Here is a 15,389-nt window from a genome sequence, read left to right as displayed (position 1 = left end):
AAGACAAAAACTCCTGTAGGTCCGTTCCCAGCTTCCCATGCGCTGATCCGATTGAGAGAGGTCTGCTCAAACAAATAATGTGTTGGCTAAAATGCAGTGTGGTGTGGTGTGTTGATGTTTTTTGGTGTTTTTCAGTCTCCGTCGATACTAGACTCGATCGGCAGATCTAATTGTGGTAGGTTGAATGGTCGGCTGCAATGGTGGTTGCATACAGTATTATAAGAAACAGAGACAAGTTAGGAAAAGTTTGACAGGTCGTAGCCGGTGTTTGGCTGTAGTGAAGTGATTATAGTCTTTTGGTCGCAGTGCTCCTGGGTTCATTGTCAAGGACGCGCAGCAGAAAAGTCAAGAAAATCATAAGTCTCGTGAAAGTCCGTGAAGGATGTCGATCGTAACAGTTGGTGTTCGCCATACAACAGTGTATTGCTCGAAATGGTGTTCTACAGGTAATGGAATAAATGTGTAGGTGAATGAGTCCGCATGTGCTTAAACTCGAGAGCGTAGAGAAGACATAGTAGTATGAGAGTGTGTAAGTCCTGGGTGAGAGTGCGTGTGAGTGCTGTTGCCATGACGGCCTCGCTTGGAGAAGTGGTGGAGAGTTCCGACATCATGTTTGCCTGGGGCACTGTTAGTATATGTACTCTCGTTCTTGCTACCACCTGAACTTACCATCGCAGCATGCTCGGACATTCTCGAGACGGTCAGCTTCCCTATCCTGCCGCTCGATGATCTCCCTCACATCCTCGGCACTGTCGTGGGCCTCGCTGGCTTCATAAATGTTAACGTTATGGGCACTACCACGGCCGCGGCGACTTGTGAGAGTGCCAGACAGCTGGCTTCCCTTCCAATAACCACTCAATTTGCTCAGCGTTCCAGCGGGGCGCTGTGGCTGAGCCTTGGGTGTCAGAGTTGGAATGTTCATAGACATACCAACTGCAGGCGACTCATTACGGGTTGTTCGAGAGTTATAAGACGACAGAGAGGGAGGCGCTCCAGGTCGTGTCCCGTTAGCCGCGCGCTGTCCAAATTGGGGGTTGAATTCATCAACATCCTCTCTAGTGAAGTTCTCCGCCATGTCCTCGACATTAGCTTGTTCATTGTTGGTGCGGAGAAGCAGGTACGAAAGAGAGTTGAACCAGGTCTCGTGTCGTTGTCCGGTTGCGCAAGTGAACTTGATGGTTCGGCCAGGAGAGATGATGACCAAACTCTTACGATGGAGTCCAGGAGGACTGGGGTTATCGTCAGTAACGACACGCACAGCCTCGATAGGAACACTCTTGGCCTTGAGCTCAGTGCGACCAGCAGTTGAGGGGTCTCGGTCGCTCCAGTAAAGAGTCCTGGTGTAAGGATGAACCCAGAAGTAGCGGCGATGACGGTTCTCTGACATCTCCCCACGACCTGTCTTGCGAGTGTACTTCCACAGATACTCACCGATCATGGTCTGGGTGATAGCCTGGATCATGCGGGGATCAGTGTTGGGTCCGAAGCCGGAAGGATCCATGCCCATCTCGCCAGGGCGCATGTTAAATCGAGTATCAAGCTCTGAAGCGAACGAGGATACAGAGGACTTCCTAGATGCCGCTGTATGCTTCGATGGCGATTGTCTTCCGAGCTCACCGTAGCTGACAGGGTTTCGGACAGTACGCTGGGTAGGCGTGGCACGAGCGGTGGACGCTGGTGAGGCAGCCGTGTTTCCTGGGGTCGTTGGCCTTTGCTTAAGCGCTGAAGCAGGCCAGAGAGGTGGTCCCATGTTGTTCTGAGGGCCGTGAGAGGAGTTGGATCGCGCAGCCTCGATGACTTGGCGGTGGTTCGCAGGCAGAGGAGGAGCTCCTTGGATGGATGCCCTGCCACTTCTGGAGCTTCCAGGACGACGGATGGGGCTGGTGTTGAAGACATCGTCAGTGTCACGCTCGTGCTGGCTTGGAGTCTCGAACATCTCCTGTGATCGGCGAATTCGGACCGTTCCATATGTGCCAGTGGTTCCAGGAGTTCCAATACTGGCCATCGACAGGCTCTTCTGGTGGCTGAAGGCAGTCTGAGCACGAGCCTTGAACATGGCGTCAATGACATCTGCTGTGAGAGATGTCTGCGCACCCTGGTCGTTCATAATAACTACAGGCTTGTCGAAAGGTCGCTCCGAGTCCGGAGTGGCAGGCTCAGGAGTATCACTAGGAGATTGGCCGTTCTCATCCTCAACCATGAGAGGCGATGACCCTTGATCAATGCCACGCTGGTTCTCAGGTGTTCTGGGGACATCCTGCTCCATGAAAGGTGACTTCATGTCACGGGGCAGAATGAATCCGTCTCTCTTGGGGGTTCGAGGAGAGACAGGGAAGGTTTCAACAGACTCGATGTTAGAGAATGCAAAAGCAGGCAGCGTAGGTGTCTTGTAGACAGGGCTGACAGGCTCGACACCTTCAGTCGCAATATCGGACATTACGAGAGTAGGAGGCAGAGAAACAGGCTCAAGAACAGGCTTGACGTTCTCAGAGGTAATACCAGACAAAGTCAGAGATGGGGCCGGCTCAGACACAGGCTCGACATTCTGTGTAGACAGACCAGAAAACACGAGGGTAGTGGGGGTGGGAGGAAGCTCCTCACGAGGTTCACAACCCTCGGCATAGATAGATGACAGATTCAGAGATGGCTTGGGAACTACCTTCTCTGGCTCGCTGATGGGCTCGACGGACTGAACAGTAATGGAAGACAGAGCCAGATCAGGGGCAGGGAGATCCGTAGGCTCAACATATTCTCGCTGGATCGCAGAGATAGACAGCTCAGGAGCCGACTCGATAACTGGCTCGACCTGTTCACCATGAATGGTTGAGATGGTGAGTTCAGGGATGACAGGCACCGGTACTGGCTCAGCGATAGGCTCGACTGCTTCGCCCACAATGCTAGACATTGCAAGCTCGGGTGCCTTGCTAGCGACTGGTTCGACATTCTCTCCTTGGATAGCAGAGAAACTCAGAGCGGGAGCGGGAGGCAGAGAAGGAGCGACAACAGCTGGGATAACAGCCTTGTGCTCAGGTTCCGCAACTGGCGCAACATGCTCGCTTCGAATGGTGGACATAAGAAGCTCAGGAGCAGGAACAGCGGGCTCAGAAATAGGCTCAATGTTCTCTCCTCTAATGTTAGATATGCTAAGCTCTGGGTTCTTGTGGGCGATAGGCTCAACGTGCTCGCCAATAATGGAGGACATGGACAGAGCCGGAGGTGGTGGCATGAGCATGACAGGCTCCACAGGTGGCTCGGCAATCGGATCAACAATCTCAGTTGAGATGGAGGAGAGGCTGAGGACTGGAGCTGGAATCTCAGGCTCTGCGATAGGCTCAACCTGTTCAGTGACAATAGCAGTCATGGACAGATCAGGCAGAGGCACCTCAGGCTCGGCCTTGGGCTCGAGGCTATGAGCCACAATGCCAGACAAGCTGAGAGCTGGAGGCAGGACGACAGGCTCAGCGCGAGGCTCAAGCTCTTGAGAAATGATCGAGGTCATTGTCAGGTCAGGGACAGGGCTACCTGGCTCAGACACAGGCTCAACGGTCTGGTTAGAAAGGGCTGTGAAAGTCAATGCTGGAGGAGTTGGAACAACTTCAGGCTCCAAAACGGGCTCAACCTCCTCAGATGCGATCGAGGACATAGTCAAGTTGGGAGGCAGGATGGGTAGCATAGATGGAGGAGCTGGGAACAGAGCCAAGTTCTTCTCCATGTCGGGGTCATGCTGAGCACCAGCGTCACTGTAGACCATAGAAATTGGCCTAGAGTCAGCGAGACTATCATATGCCCAAGAGGGGATACGACGATCACGATCGCCAGATGGTCCAATCGAGGAATGCATGGAAGCACGTCGGATCGCTGCCACGACACTAACAGGCGACTCAGCGAAGTGTTCATCTCCATCATCCGTCATGACACCAGTGGTAGACATCTGCGACGTTCCAAGGCCAGAAAGTCTGGGAACGATCTTAACAGGCTCAGTCATCATACCACTGTCAACCATGATAACCTTGGGCATGGGAGGTACCGCAGGTCGTGGTGATGATCCCCGGCGAATAGAACCAGGAGTCATAGAACGAGCACGCATGCGACTGGGTGTACCAGGACCGGCTGAATCGTCGTCACTACCGCCGAAATCTTGCAGCTCGGCAAACAGGCTCTGTCCTCCGGCCTGGGGTGTTCCCTCTCGACTGCTGGCAAAGCTGATGGGGCTGCTCTGGAAGGTAGGCTCCTCGCTGACTTGTCTGGAGCGGTTGAAAATGCTACGGCTCATACGGAAACGGCTGCTTCTCTGGGAACCTATAGTGCCAGTTGGCGTCTTGGTGTATGAGTAGTCGTCCTCGTCGCCAGAAGTCGATGCAGTGCTATGCAGTGAGTTGCTGCTTGCATGACGAGTGAAGCCGGCGGGAAGTCGTGGAGCATTCTTCATGCTACCGAAGCCTCGGGTCGTACCCTCAGTCTCGGTATCATCACTACCTGACATTTCCTCGGCCCCAGTTTGGAAGTCCTCAGTCTCGGTACCACGCTCGTTGGCGGTCTCAAATGCAGACTCGCCACCTTCATTAGCGGTTTCGAACTGCTCAGTATCCGTTGGGTGAGAGGTCTCAATACTAGGGAGAATAGTCTGGGTGCTGTTGCTGAGAGAAGACCTGGAGATCATTGGCGAGACCGAGGCGCGAGGAGAAACATCATTCTGGTCCTCCCACTCGCCGTCGTCAGTGATAACCTCTTGTCTGCTGGAGCGGAACGATCCAAGCAGACGGGGAGGCTTCTTGAATTCCTTAGACTCCTTGACACGAGACTTTCGGTGGGGCTTGTGTTCACCCGCATCGCTTCGTGCTTTCTCGAGATCATCGCGAAGATCCTGAATGATACGTCGAAGCTCAAGCTTTTCGGTCTTCTCACGGTGGAGCAGACCTCGTTGACTCTGGATGGTTCGCTGAGCGTGGGAGAGAGATGACTTCATAGTCTCGGTCTCAAGCATGGCATGGCGGGGAGTGCCCTTGATAGGGGACACTGGCGGCGAATGCTCGGGAGTAAGATGGTCGGCGGATGATTCGAGATCGTCGTCACTGGCGCGGATGCTGGGCTCCAGTTCTGTGACGGTGCGTCGCTGAGATGCGAAGGCCCTGGCGAGCTCTTGGTTCTGTCCAGTAAGGTCATCGATTCGGCGTTGCATAGCAGCACGCTCGCCCTCTGCCATGGCAATATTGCGCTTGACAGTACCAAGCTCAATATCGTGTTGCTTAACGGCAGCAGCATGTTGGTCAATCAATCGTGCGTGGTGCACCTTGACCTCATCAAGTTCTCGCTGAATAGTCACTTTTTCCGTCTTTATGACATTAAGAGACTGAGTGAGTTTCTTCTCACGATCCAAAGCTTCCTTGTGTTGAGCAGTGAGCTCTTGCAACTTGGTCTCAAGATTCCAGTTCTCCTCCTTATATCGATTCTCGCTCTCATCAAGGGATTTGAAGCGTTGCTGAAACCCCTCTGCTTCAAGCTCGAGTCGTGCCTTTTCGGCTTTGAGATCCTTATTCTCCTCGTCTCGCTCGGCGAGCACACCTTGAAGATTGCGAACTTGCGCGATGAGAGAAGTACTAATTTCGGCGGCGAACTCGATATCGTGGACCCGGTTTGAGGGCTGGTTGCGAATCTTGCGATTAGGCACAGTCAACTTCGTAGGCGACCCTGTTGCTTGGCTCTCGAACTTGGAAGGGCTGACAGATCGCTGGAAATAATGTTAGTTAACTGCAAAAAATCGTTTACTGCCTGGGATGCGAAAGCGACATACTCTACCGCCCTTGTTCTCGGGCGCGAAAGGTGAATTGGGGTTGACTTCATTGCTGGGAACTCTTTGCTTGGGCAATAAATTCCGGGCGGACTCTCGAGTTAATGTGTTAAACTCCTTCTCAATGCCAACCATTCGCTCACGAAGCTCCTGGGACAGTTCCTCCTCGTTGTTCACCTTCTCAATCTCCTTAAGTTGCTCGGTGAGTTGCTTGCGCTGGAGAACCAAGGCATTACCCAGTTTTCCCGCCTCCTCAAGGCGACGCTCGGTCTCCTGCAGATGAGCAGCGAGCGCTCGCTTCGCGGATTCTGGGGAAGCAGGGCCAGTCACGAAAAAATCATGATCGTAGTTCGAATATCGGTGCTGAGCCGGCACAGGCGCGGGCGCAGGCGGTGTTGTTGTGATAAAAGGGTCGTATTGCGCTGCGCCGGGAGCGGGCAAGCTTGGCTTGTCGGAAGCCAGTGAAGAAGCCATGATTGCAGAGCAAATGTGGCCCTCTTCCGAAGAGGGCAAGGAAAACTTCCTCAATCACGCCTTGAAAACATCAAGATACGCAGACGGACGACGTAACAGGCCCGTCGCAGGGGTGATGGCTCTGTGTTTGTGGTGTGTTGAGAGTTTCGAACGTGTTGTGCTGGCTAAATGAAGCTGGGTCGTGTTTGTTGTTGAAAGACGGGGTACAGCACTTGTTAAAGTACCGGTACCGTAATAGATTAGACAGACCAGTCAGATTGCAGCAATGCCACCTGCAGGGAGAGTGCGCAAGATTGGAGCTAAGGTGCTGTGCTGTAAGAGAGCAGACCCGGCTGCGAGAAAAAATAAAGACAATTCCCACAGAAAAACAAAAGAAGTATTATGGAAGAAAGTAGTGCAAGTGAAAGTGAAAGGCGATTAGAAACGTAACAAAACAAAAGGAGCTTTCAGTAGTAGAGAGAGAGTTGAAAGAATGAGTGTAATGCAGCGCAAACGTGAGGAACCTCGAAATGTCGGTCGGTCGTCGAGAGAAAATGCGATTGGAAATGCCCAGATTTGCGGGTGAGAGTGTGTCTAATTATTGACACACTGGTCGAATAGCGAATGGGCGCCAGCGATCCTCCTTAGTCAGGTACCGCAAAGCACACAAGCGCACAACGCACAAACAAAACAGAGCAAAAGCACAGGCAGACTGCACGACACACACAGTGGGTTGTACCGAGACCAAGACCAGTAATTAGTGGGAATTTACCCCTGTTGACTCTGGTTCAAGCGTCGCACCTCTCTCTGGCAGAGGCAGACCAAGGCAGTTGTGGTATTTGGAGAACTTCTGGTGCTGGTTCCTGGAATGTTTTCTCGACGACTTATGCGACAGCGATCTTATTGCTCATTCCCGAGTGGAATTGGCAACTCGAAGGATCTCCAACGGCCGAAAACGCTCGTTACCGCTCAAGCGGCGCTCTGTCACCAATGCAACCAAGCCAACGGTGACAAAGGAGGCGCAGACAGAGTTTCCCAGCAGTGACGTGGGCGTTTGTTGAGATTTGAGGCGAAAGAGAAAAGGACGACGAAAAAAGAAGATGAGTCCAGACTCGAGAGAGCGCGCGTGACAACGAGAGATGTTGATAATTATGGTGCGCACTGGTACCTGACGTTCAGGTGGAGTCTGCTCCGGCGACAAAGTCTCTTTTCAATTCCAGAGTGGACTGGGGTGGATCGACTGATTTCAAGGGCGGCCGGCCGGTGACGTTTGAGGTTCTTCGCTAGGAATTGGGACGTCGCCCTTGTAAAAGGGTCCGAGGTTGGCTGAAATACGAAGCAGTAGGAAAAGGAATTATGCAGATGCACTAGCGATTGAGATATCCGTCCGTCACAGTGAAGAACTGAGGAGCAAGACAAGACAAGAACTGCTAAGGAGTAAGTTCTCTCAAAGAGTCGCGTCGGAGTCGATTGTCCTTTAGAAAAAGATGAATGAATGGATGGCCCCGTGACGGTGACCTAAAAGACAGGACAGTATCGAAAGGGGGACGACGATGCCGAGTGATTGGTAGAGGGCATCCAAGACTGAGGTCAAGTAAACGCGCCGTCTGTTTTCCCTTTGTTTCCGTTCCGTTTCCTTCGGGGCTATCGCCTATCGCCCGTCGGTGTCGATTGGTTTTGCTGTTGGGTTAGTATTACGAGTATGAGGAAAAAGAAAGAGAGAGAGAGAGAGAGGTCGTAGACGAAAAAAGAGAAGAGGGATTAGAATTACTTTTGTGTAAAGTATTTGAGGATACGGTCAGGTAAGGAGAATGGAGTATCGACGGGGGAACAGCTGCTAGCTCAGGCCAGGCCCAGGGTGAAGCGAAAGGTGAAGTGAAGCTGAGCACTCTGATTCCTGCTCTTTCTTCTTTTTTCCGGGTCTGTCTACCATCTAACTTTACTCAATGACGGGGTTTGAACAAGGTACAGGCTCCAGTTTGTAGGCTGTGCGTTCATGGGAATCTAAGCAGCCTTGGCTATCTAAAGTGAATTCCTCTGTAAAATGCCCGAATGTTGCTATTCCTAGATGACTTGTGGTATACAGGCCCTTGTTGCTTTAGCGGTCCTGCACGGTACCTGATGATTTCCACTGTTTGCCCCTGCGTTCTTAGTACCTGCGTAGAGCTGCACTGCTGGCTACCGAGATGTACATGGACAAGGGACATGACCTGCTGACTGCACTACAGATTCCTCTCGAGTCTTGAGCTCTTCTGTTTGGAGTATCAAAGTATCAATGACTGGGATGAACGTGGAGTCTACAGTGGAACGTGGAGAGTGGGACGGCCGTGAAAGACACCGCATTATTGATAGCTAAAGTAGTACTGTAGCTAAAAGCTCACTTGTCTCTGGATGATACATAGCTCGATCTGCTAGTCAGGCTGAGCTACTCAGTCATTGTTTATTTTTGTTCCGATCATGTTTACTCAATGCATTGTTTGCCTCGATCATCGATGTTGCTTTGCTTCTTATCAGCTTGGTTGCGTAAAGTATCGTACCCAATTCTGCGCCTGAAATTCCATAGCAAGGACCATCAACAGGTCTGTGTTCCAGCTTCGAGAAGGGGTCAGGCAAGGATATGCTCATTGGCTACGTAACGAGCGGGATTGATTTACAATGCTACTGTAGGCTACCCGCTATGCTCATCCCAGCTTTAATTCTTTTGCTGTCAAGCGTGAGTGGACGAATGAAAGGATTATCTTCATCTACAAACCAGCCAATGTACAGCACAGTACGTTTCGATATCGATATAAACATTTGCACTCTGCATGCGGTTTGGAAACTTCAACACCAGCTATGATAGGCCAGTAGCATCGACTTGAGGCGTTCATCAGGGCTTTTCATCATCGTAAAAGAGCTGCCACACTTTCTTTAGTCGCCGTTAGGCAAACGCCTCACGTCAAAGACTGAGCTTCCAGCCCGTCCATCAAAGAATTCAATGCCGCTAGCAGAGCTGCCAACTCAGCAGCACGAGCCAAAATCTTGAGTGATCGACCGGTGTTGGAACTCAATTGTAGGCATTTTCCTTGTTTACTCAACATGTCTCTGTAGCAATGAGCTCGAGATGCATTGCTACTACTCTCAAGGTGTCATCTGGTGCAAGGCTGCGGGGTTTATGCAAACGATAGTAGGGCATGATTAGCCTGCATGTGCATGCAGTAGCGGTTGTGAAGCTCGAGGAGAGTAGCCTAGAATGGTTGAAAACAAACAAACAACATTGCGCGATTCGTGATGTTGACTTTTGGTGACCTCGAAAAAGTCAACAACACGACACCATCACCAACCACCACCAGGAATTGATTATCTGGTATCACATGCCGTCATCGCATCATCAACGAGATGCGCACAAAACCGAAAATCCAAAAGGCGCCCGTATTTCTCCAACGGTCCGCATAAACACCCTCATTCATCTCATTTCTCTGCCAAGGTTGTCCTTGACCAGGGTCTCTCCTCGGCCAATTACGCTTAGCTGCCAAACCTTGTTAGTTAGCGGAGAACGATGGACTAACTTATTGACCTTGCAGGCTTTCTTTCACTTTTGCTCTCTGTCGGTTGCTTTTCCCAACAGATGTGATGTGATTGATGCTTGATCAGATCTGGATTTGGAGCTGCCCGCGATCGATCCAGACCGTGTCCAAAAATGAAATAGCAAAAACTAAAAGAAGAAGGTTTTATTTTACCTGCATTGGCTGATTCTGTCTATGCAATTCTCAGCTCCGTTTGGCCAATACGAGTCTCCTCCATGCATTGGTATTGAGCTATCGTTTGGCGTCTTGGCCAATTGCAGCTCTGTGGGCAACTCCTCTACAGACACGTCAGAACTAAGCCTCACATCTCAATATCGCTTCCATGCACTGCTTCGACGACGGCCTCTGCTGGTGAATCATACATTAGTTCATGTATCATGCGGGAGAAAGGGGGTTCTGATGTAAGAGAGGTCATTGTTGGACAACGGAGAGTGTGAGTTCTCTACGTGTCATTTATGTTTCCGTGACAATGTATTAAGGTAGCATCTGTCACGTCAAAAGAAGACATCAACAAACACTGCGACAGTTATTATCGTATAAGCAACTACGCAATCGGTAAGTAAACACTAATAGGCCTCAGCGCTTAGTGACAACAATTCGTTCTCTTTAGTCTTTAGTCCAAGGAGCGACGTTGGATTTCTGAGCATCAAATTACGTGGGTACAGGGTAGCAACTGTGACACGCCTAAGGTAGTCATCGAACATTGGATGTCAGCACATAGAATTACACAATCTATTCAGGCTCCAAGAGGCAACCAATAGTACAATAGCTTTGTGTAAAGGCATGTCTCTTGGTCACAGGGTTTTCCCGTGGCTGGTTAGGTATATACATGCCCTCAGTGAGGCTATTTCATGACTTCGTCCGAAGATCAGGGTCCAAGTGCCATAAACTCCAGGTGTGTGCAAAGACCCTACTTATAGAATGCGTATTTTTCTTAATGGACGATCATGCAGTATTACCTAGCTCGAAGTTGGGATAGGTAACCTGGGATTCACCTCCTCTTTGCATACCCTGAAAATCACTGGCTGAACACCGTGATCTGTCTCAACATGCTCTGCCAGGAATATCGTCAATGTCAACTCTAATGATATTATGCTACATATCTAATGGTTCAAGCGTAATCTAATACTGTATACATGGCCCAAGCCGGAACTCCCACCACCCTGGACATGAAACAAAAAATACATGGGCGTCAGTTATGTGCTGGCAACTCAGCCGGCCCATTAAAGCCCTGCAACGGAGTCCCAGATAGCTCTTGCGGATGTGGAGGTTGATACTGATAGCCTTTTGAAGTATACACGTACTGAGATTGTTGCCAAGCATCCGTCATCGGGTTGTTATTCGAAGGCTGTTGCTGCTCGCCCTTCTTAGCAGCCTTTTCCTTTCTGCGCGTCTTCCAAAAGAGATATACAACAGCGACAGCCATGATAGCTCCGACACCAACACCAGCCCCAATTCTTGCCTTTGCACCGGTGGAAAGCCCTGCGGGTGCTTCGGATGGCTCTGGTGTATCCGGCACAGAACTGGACGGTATGGATGCGTCGCTTGTCGTGGTCGAAGAAGAAGAAACAGATGCCGTAGAAGACATGACGTCCGTTGTTGCTGATGCGGTTTCGGTCGTGGACTGGTCACTAAACATTGTACCAACAACATCATATCGAGTCGCCTTTCGGTTCCATGTCGCCCAAACTTCGGGGTCAGATGGGAGCACATTGAATCTGCCGACGCCACTGTTGCAACAGTTGGTGTTGTGGTCACAACAATAAGATGTGTCACTGTTTGTAACGTTGGAGCATGAGATCAGGTCAGTCCCTCCTGTGTCAGCGCCTGTGAAGAGTAAGTATAACTGTGCGATATCTTTTGCATCATCGTCACCAACCCAGGCAGAACATTGCACACTCGGGCGAATTCCAATTCTTATCCGTACATGAACCTCGCACGGTATTTCCATTTCCCCCTATGCATAATTTGTTCGACAGGCATACTGTTCCTAGGCCTCCAGAACAACAGACGCTCTGCTTAGCATCAGGATCGCAAGGATGGTCTTCGGCTTCCAGACCGTTGGGATAGTAACACTTGTTGGCGGCAAAACATAATTGTGAGAAGGAAAGAAATAGGAGAGAAAGGATGGACCTTTTCATCTTGATAGTTGATCTGCACAACAGCACAGAGAAATGTGTGTACCATGAAGGGAAAAGAAGCACAGAGTTTTAGGAGAAAGCTGAGTAGAAAGGACGGAGAGGGAGCTGAAGAGCAACCCAACAGATTAGAGATTAGACTCATGCAGCAATTCGTCTTTGGAACTGTTGGTTGCACCAACCTTGGCACTTCCAGGGAGTGTATGAGAAGCTGCACGAAGCCGTTGGTCTAAGCACCATGTGCTATACAGAAATAGACGCTCGCTGGCTTAGCCAGCAGTTACAAGTATCGTCCCAAGAAATTGTCCCGGCCATCGCTTGATTTTGGGGACATCTCTAACGAGGGCTGAAGTTGTGTTGGTTGTAGATTCCACATGAGACCATATCGTGAACTCTTACTGGCGTGTTGGTTGAAGACAGTTGTGGTTAAATGGTTTCCTATACCGGGCGGTAACAGAGGATCGATAATTGGCTGCAAGAAGCTGTATCCCGACACGGCCGGAGACTCGGCCCCACACCGATTCAGGGGTCCATCAGTCGCCGCGGTTAATGGCGACAGGGCTGAAATTGTCTTATTGTAATTCTGCCCGAAGCTGGTCGCATCCTGTCGAGTCGCTTCAATTCCCCTCAACACATTGTAGTCGGTCTGGCCACGATGTTGTCACCAGCTTTTGCGCACCGAAAATATGTCTACACTGCCTCAATAGCCGTCGTGATCGTCATCTTTTTGACTGTCAACTACGCATATAGTGGTAGGATAAGACGTTAGTTGTTCGCAAACCCTCAGCTTGGATTGCTTGCTAATACATACGATAGCAAGTAGCTTATCTGAAGAGGCACCATTGCCTACAGCTCCTGTCACTCTGCAACAGGAACCTTTTCCACATAAGATATGGCAAAGCTGGAAAGATGATTCAGAAAACCCGACTGAGAGAACTGTTGGTTTTCCACATCAATGGCGTGTAGTCAATCCTGGTTGGCGGTATGAGCGCATTACTGATGCCAACAATGACGCTTATGTTCTCGATCGATTTGATGCCAACATCTCAGACGTCTTCACAAGTCTGCAGGACCCAATTCTGAAAGCAGATTTATTGAGGTACCTGATACTGTTGCGCGAGGGTGGTGTATGGGCTGATATCGACGTATACCCCCATCAGCCAGTATCGAAATGGATCCCGAAACAGTTTCAAGGCTCAGTGAATCTGGTCGTTGGGATAGAAAATGACCATCACAAACAGCCCATCTGGCCTGGCTCCCCATACTCTGTGCAGTTATGCCAATATTCGGTGTTGGCCAAGCCAAACCATCCTGCCATCAAAACACTTGTGAACCAAGTGGCAGAGGATCTCAAGAAACTTCTTGGGACCAAGCAGCCCGGGGAGGCAGTTTCTTTCGAAGTTGTCATGTCCACTACTGGACCTTTTGCTTTCACAAAAGTTCTCATGGACTATTTCCAGGAGTCCACAGGCGTGGAACATACTGGGAATGAGCTAGATAGACTTGAAGAACCTCGATTGATTGGCGATGTGCTTGTCCTGCCAAAGGATAGCTTTGGATGGTTGCCCCAAGAACACACTCATGATAAAGGAGATCCAACTATCCTTGTTGAGCATTTATTTATCGGATCATGGCGAGATGGCCATCCTGGATGATGCCCAGAGGCGATATATATGGCGTTTGTGATATCATGGGAGACGTTCCCGAAGATTTCGTGGTTTGGGAATGTCCAAGGGCAACCGACGAGAGAAATTTATATATACAGAAGAAGCGCGCCAGTTTGAGGTACCACTACGGATTGATAGATCATATTCTCGTGATACTGAAGCTGGGCCAAAGGTGGATTTAGTCTCAGTGCAGATGGATTCCTCGCCCGCCAAAACAGCGAGATTGAAAGAAATGAGATAATCGAGATTCGATGGAGACATCATATCGAAGTCTTGAAGAAATACTTGACAATTGCCAAATGTCGTTACTCAAGTTTGACTGGTTCCCAACTCTGACACCAACGCTACGCGCAGTCACATGATCATTTCTAGATCCCTCCATCCTAAGGTACGTTAGAGTCTAGAAAGTTTGATTTCCAATCTGTAACGGTTGCATTTAAAATCCACCCCCGTCACTTCTAAATCGACCACTAAGAACCACAAAGATGGCCGATTCAACAACAGAACCACAAGCGTCTGCCCCTTTATTCAAGAAGCGAGGAGCAAAGGGCAAAGCAAACCTGCGCAAACGACCAGCGACGCCACCTCCCGCCGACAGCGATGATAGCGACTACTCATCGTCAGAAGACGAGTCGGGACAGCGCGTGAAGCGGCGCAAGAAGACTCTCACCGTCACAGCATCCTCAAAAGACTTGGCAACAGGGAAGGTGGATCTTCAAGCGACGGTTTATACAGCAGACCGCAATGTACCCATCACAAGTACCAATGACGCGACAAAACATAGCAACTGGTACGACGAGGACTCTCAGGATGCGCTATCAGCAAAGAACCTCCTAGGCTCAACAAGAGCTGCCGTAAAGGACTCGCAGCCAGATGGAACATACAAAGGACTCGCAAATCAGACTACTTTCATCCAAAAGAACCCCGATGCGCCCAACAGAGCGAAAGGTCCCGTCAAGGCCTCCTCAAACGTCCGTACCATCACGGTCATGGACTTCAAACCAGACGTTTGCAAAGATTACAAGAAGACCGGCTGGTAAGTGGATACATAATCCAATGCATCGATTGCAGCTAGCTAATCGTTTCAGGTGTGGATTTGGCGATTCTTGCGTGTTCGCCCATATTCGAGACGATGTGAAGCAAGGCTGGCAACTTGACAGAGAGTGGGAAGAAGTTACTAAAGGGAAGAAGAACCTAGGCGGTACCGTCGTTGCGAGCGCCAACCGCGACAAGAAGGTTGAGAAAGCAGACGACGCAGATGAGATTGCTATGCTTGAAAAGATCCCCTTTGCATGTATTATTTGCGAGGGACCATATAGGGAACCTATTCAGACAAGGTGCGGACACTACTTTTGTGAGCCATGTGCTCTCAAGAGATACAGAAAAGACCCGACATGCGCTGCATGCGGAGCTGGCACGAATGGTGTGTTCAACTCAGCGAAGAAGCTGAAGAAGCTATTAGAGAAAAAGAAAGAGCGCGAAGAGCAGAAGAAAAAGCAAGAGGAAGAGGCTCAGGAGGAGCAATGAGCAATGAGCTTGAGCTTGTAGACATGTATTTTTAAACAAAGCATTCTGAAGAAGAAAAGATACCACGATATCCCGAATAGAGCACTTGATCACTTTATATAAATTCACTGACCATGGCTAATTCTGCTTCTCTTGTCCTTGTGATCCAAGCACCAGACTGACTCTCATCTGCCCAGGAGAGGCTCATGGTATACACGTGAGGAAAGCTCCTGGAAGATGACGTGCATGCTGATAAGATAAGTCCAGCTCC

General features: G+C 50.1%; 4 protein-coding genes across 4 annotated transcripts; 2 read left to right on the top strand and 2 right to left on the bottom strand.

Annotated features, from left to right (window-relative positions):
- Positions 1-486: 486 nt before the first annotated feature.
- On the bottom strand, positions 487-6,262 carry FTJAE_745 (Anucleate primary sterigmata A; the record flags this gene model as incomplete). Its single annotated transcript, XM_037354168.1, has 3 exons — positions 487-617; positions 670-5,728; positions 5,792-6,262. The coding sequence occupies 3 exons, from the start codon at positions 6,260-6,262 to the stop codon at positions 487-489; spliced, it is 5,661 nt and encodes a 1,886-aa protein (XP_037212147.1).
- Positions 6,263-10,999: 4,737 nt separating this feature from the next.
- FTJAE_744 (uncharacterized protein) lies at positions 11,000-11,446 on the bottom strand (the record flags this gene model as incomplete). Its single annotated transcript, XM_037354157.1, has 1 exon — positions 11,000-11,446. One exon carries the CDS (start codon positions 11,444-11,446, stop codon positions 11,000-11,002), a length of 447 nt encoding a protein of 148 aa, XP_037212146.1.
- Positions 11,447-12,600: 1,154 nt separating this feature from the next.
- FTJAE_743 (alpha-1 6-mannosyltransferase HOC1) lies at positions 12,601-13,600 on the top strand (the record flags this gene model as incomplete). Its single annotated transcript, XM_037354146.1, has 2 exons — positions 12,601-12,709; positions 12,762-13,600. 2 exons carry the CDS (start codon positions 12,601-12,603, stop codon positions 13,598-13,600), a joined length of 948 nt encoding a protein of 315 aa, XP_037212145.1.
- Positions 13,601-14,097: 497 nt separating this feature from the next.
- Positions 14,098-15,139, top strand: FTJAE_742 (pre-mRNA splicing factor cwc24; the record flags this gene model as incomplete). The annotated part of the gene is made up of 2 exons (XM_037354135.1): positions 14,098-14,648; positions 14,701-15,139. The coding sequence occupies 2 exons, from the start codon at positions 14,098-14,100 to the stop codon at positions 15,137-15,139; spliced, it is 990 nt and encodes a 329-aa protein (XP_037212144.1).
- Between the last annotated feature and the right edge of the window lie 250 nt (positions 15,140-15,389).

This window comes from Fusarium tjaetaba (assembly GCF_013396195.1).
Source record: "Fusarium tjaetaba strain NRRL 66243 chromosome Unknown NRRL66243_c0000018, whole genome shotgun sequence".
In the NCBI taxonomy this organism is placed as follows: Eukaryota; Fungi; Ascomycota; class Sordariomycetes; order Hypocreales; family Nectriaceae; genus Fusarium; species Fusarium tjaetaba.
Note: the sequence above shows the minus strand (reverse complement) of the source record. Positions and strands in the feature narration are given on the sequence as shown.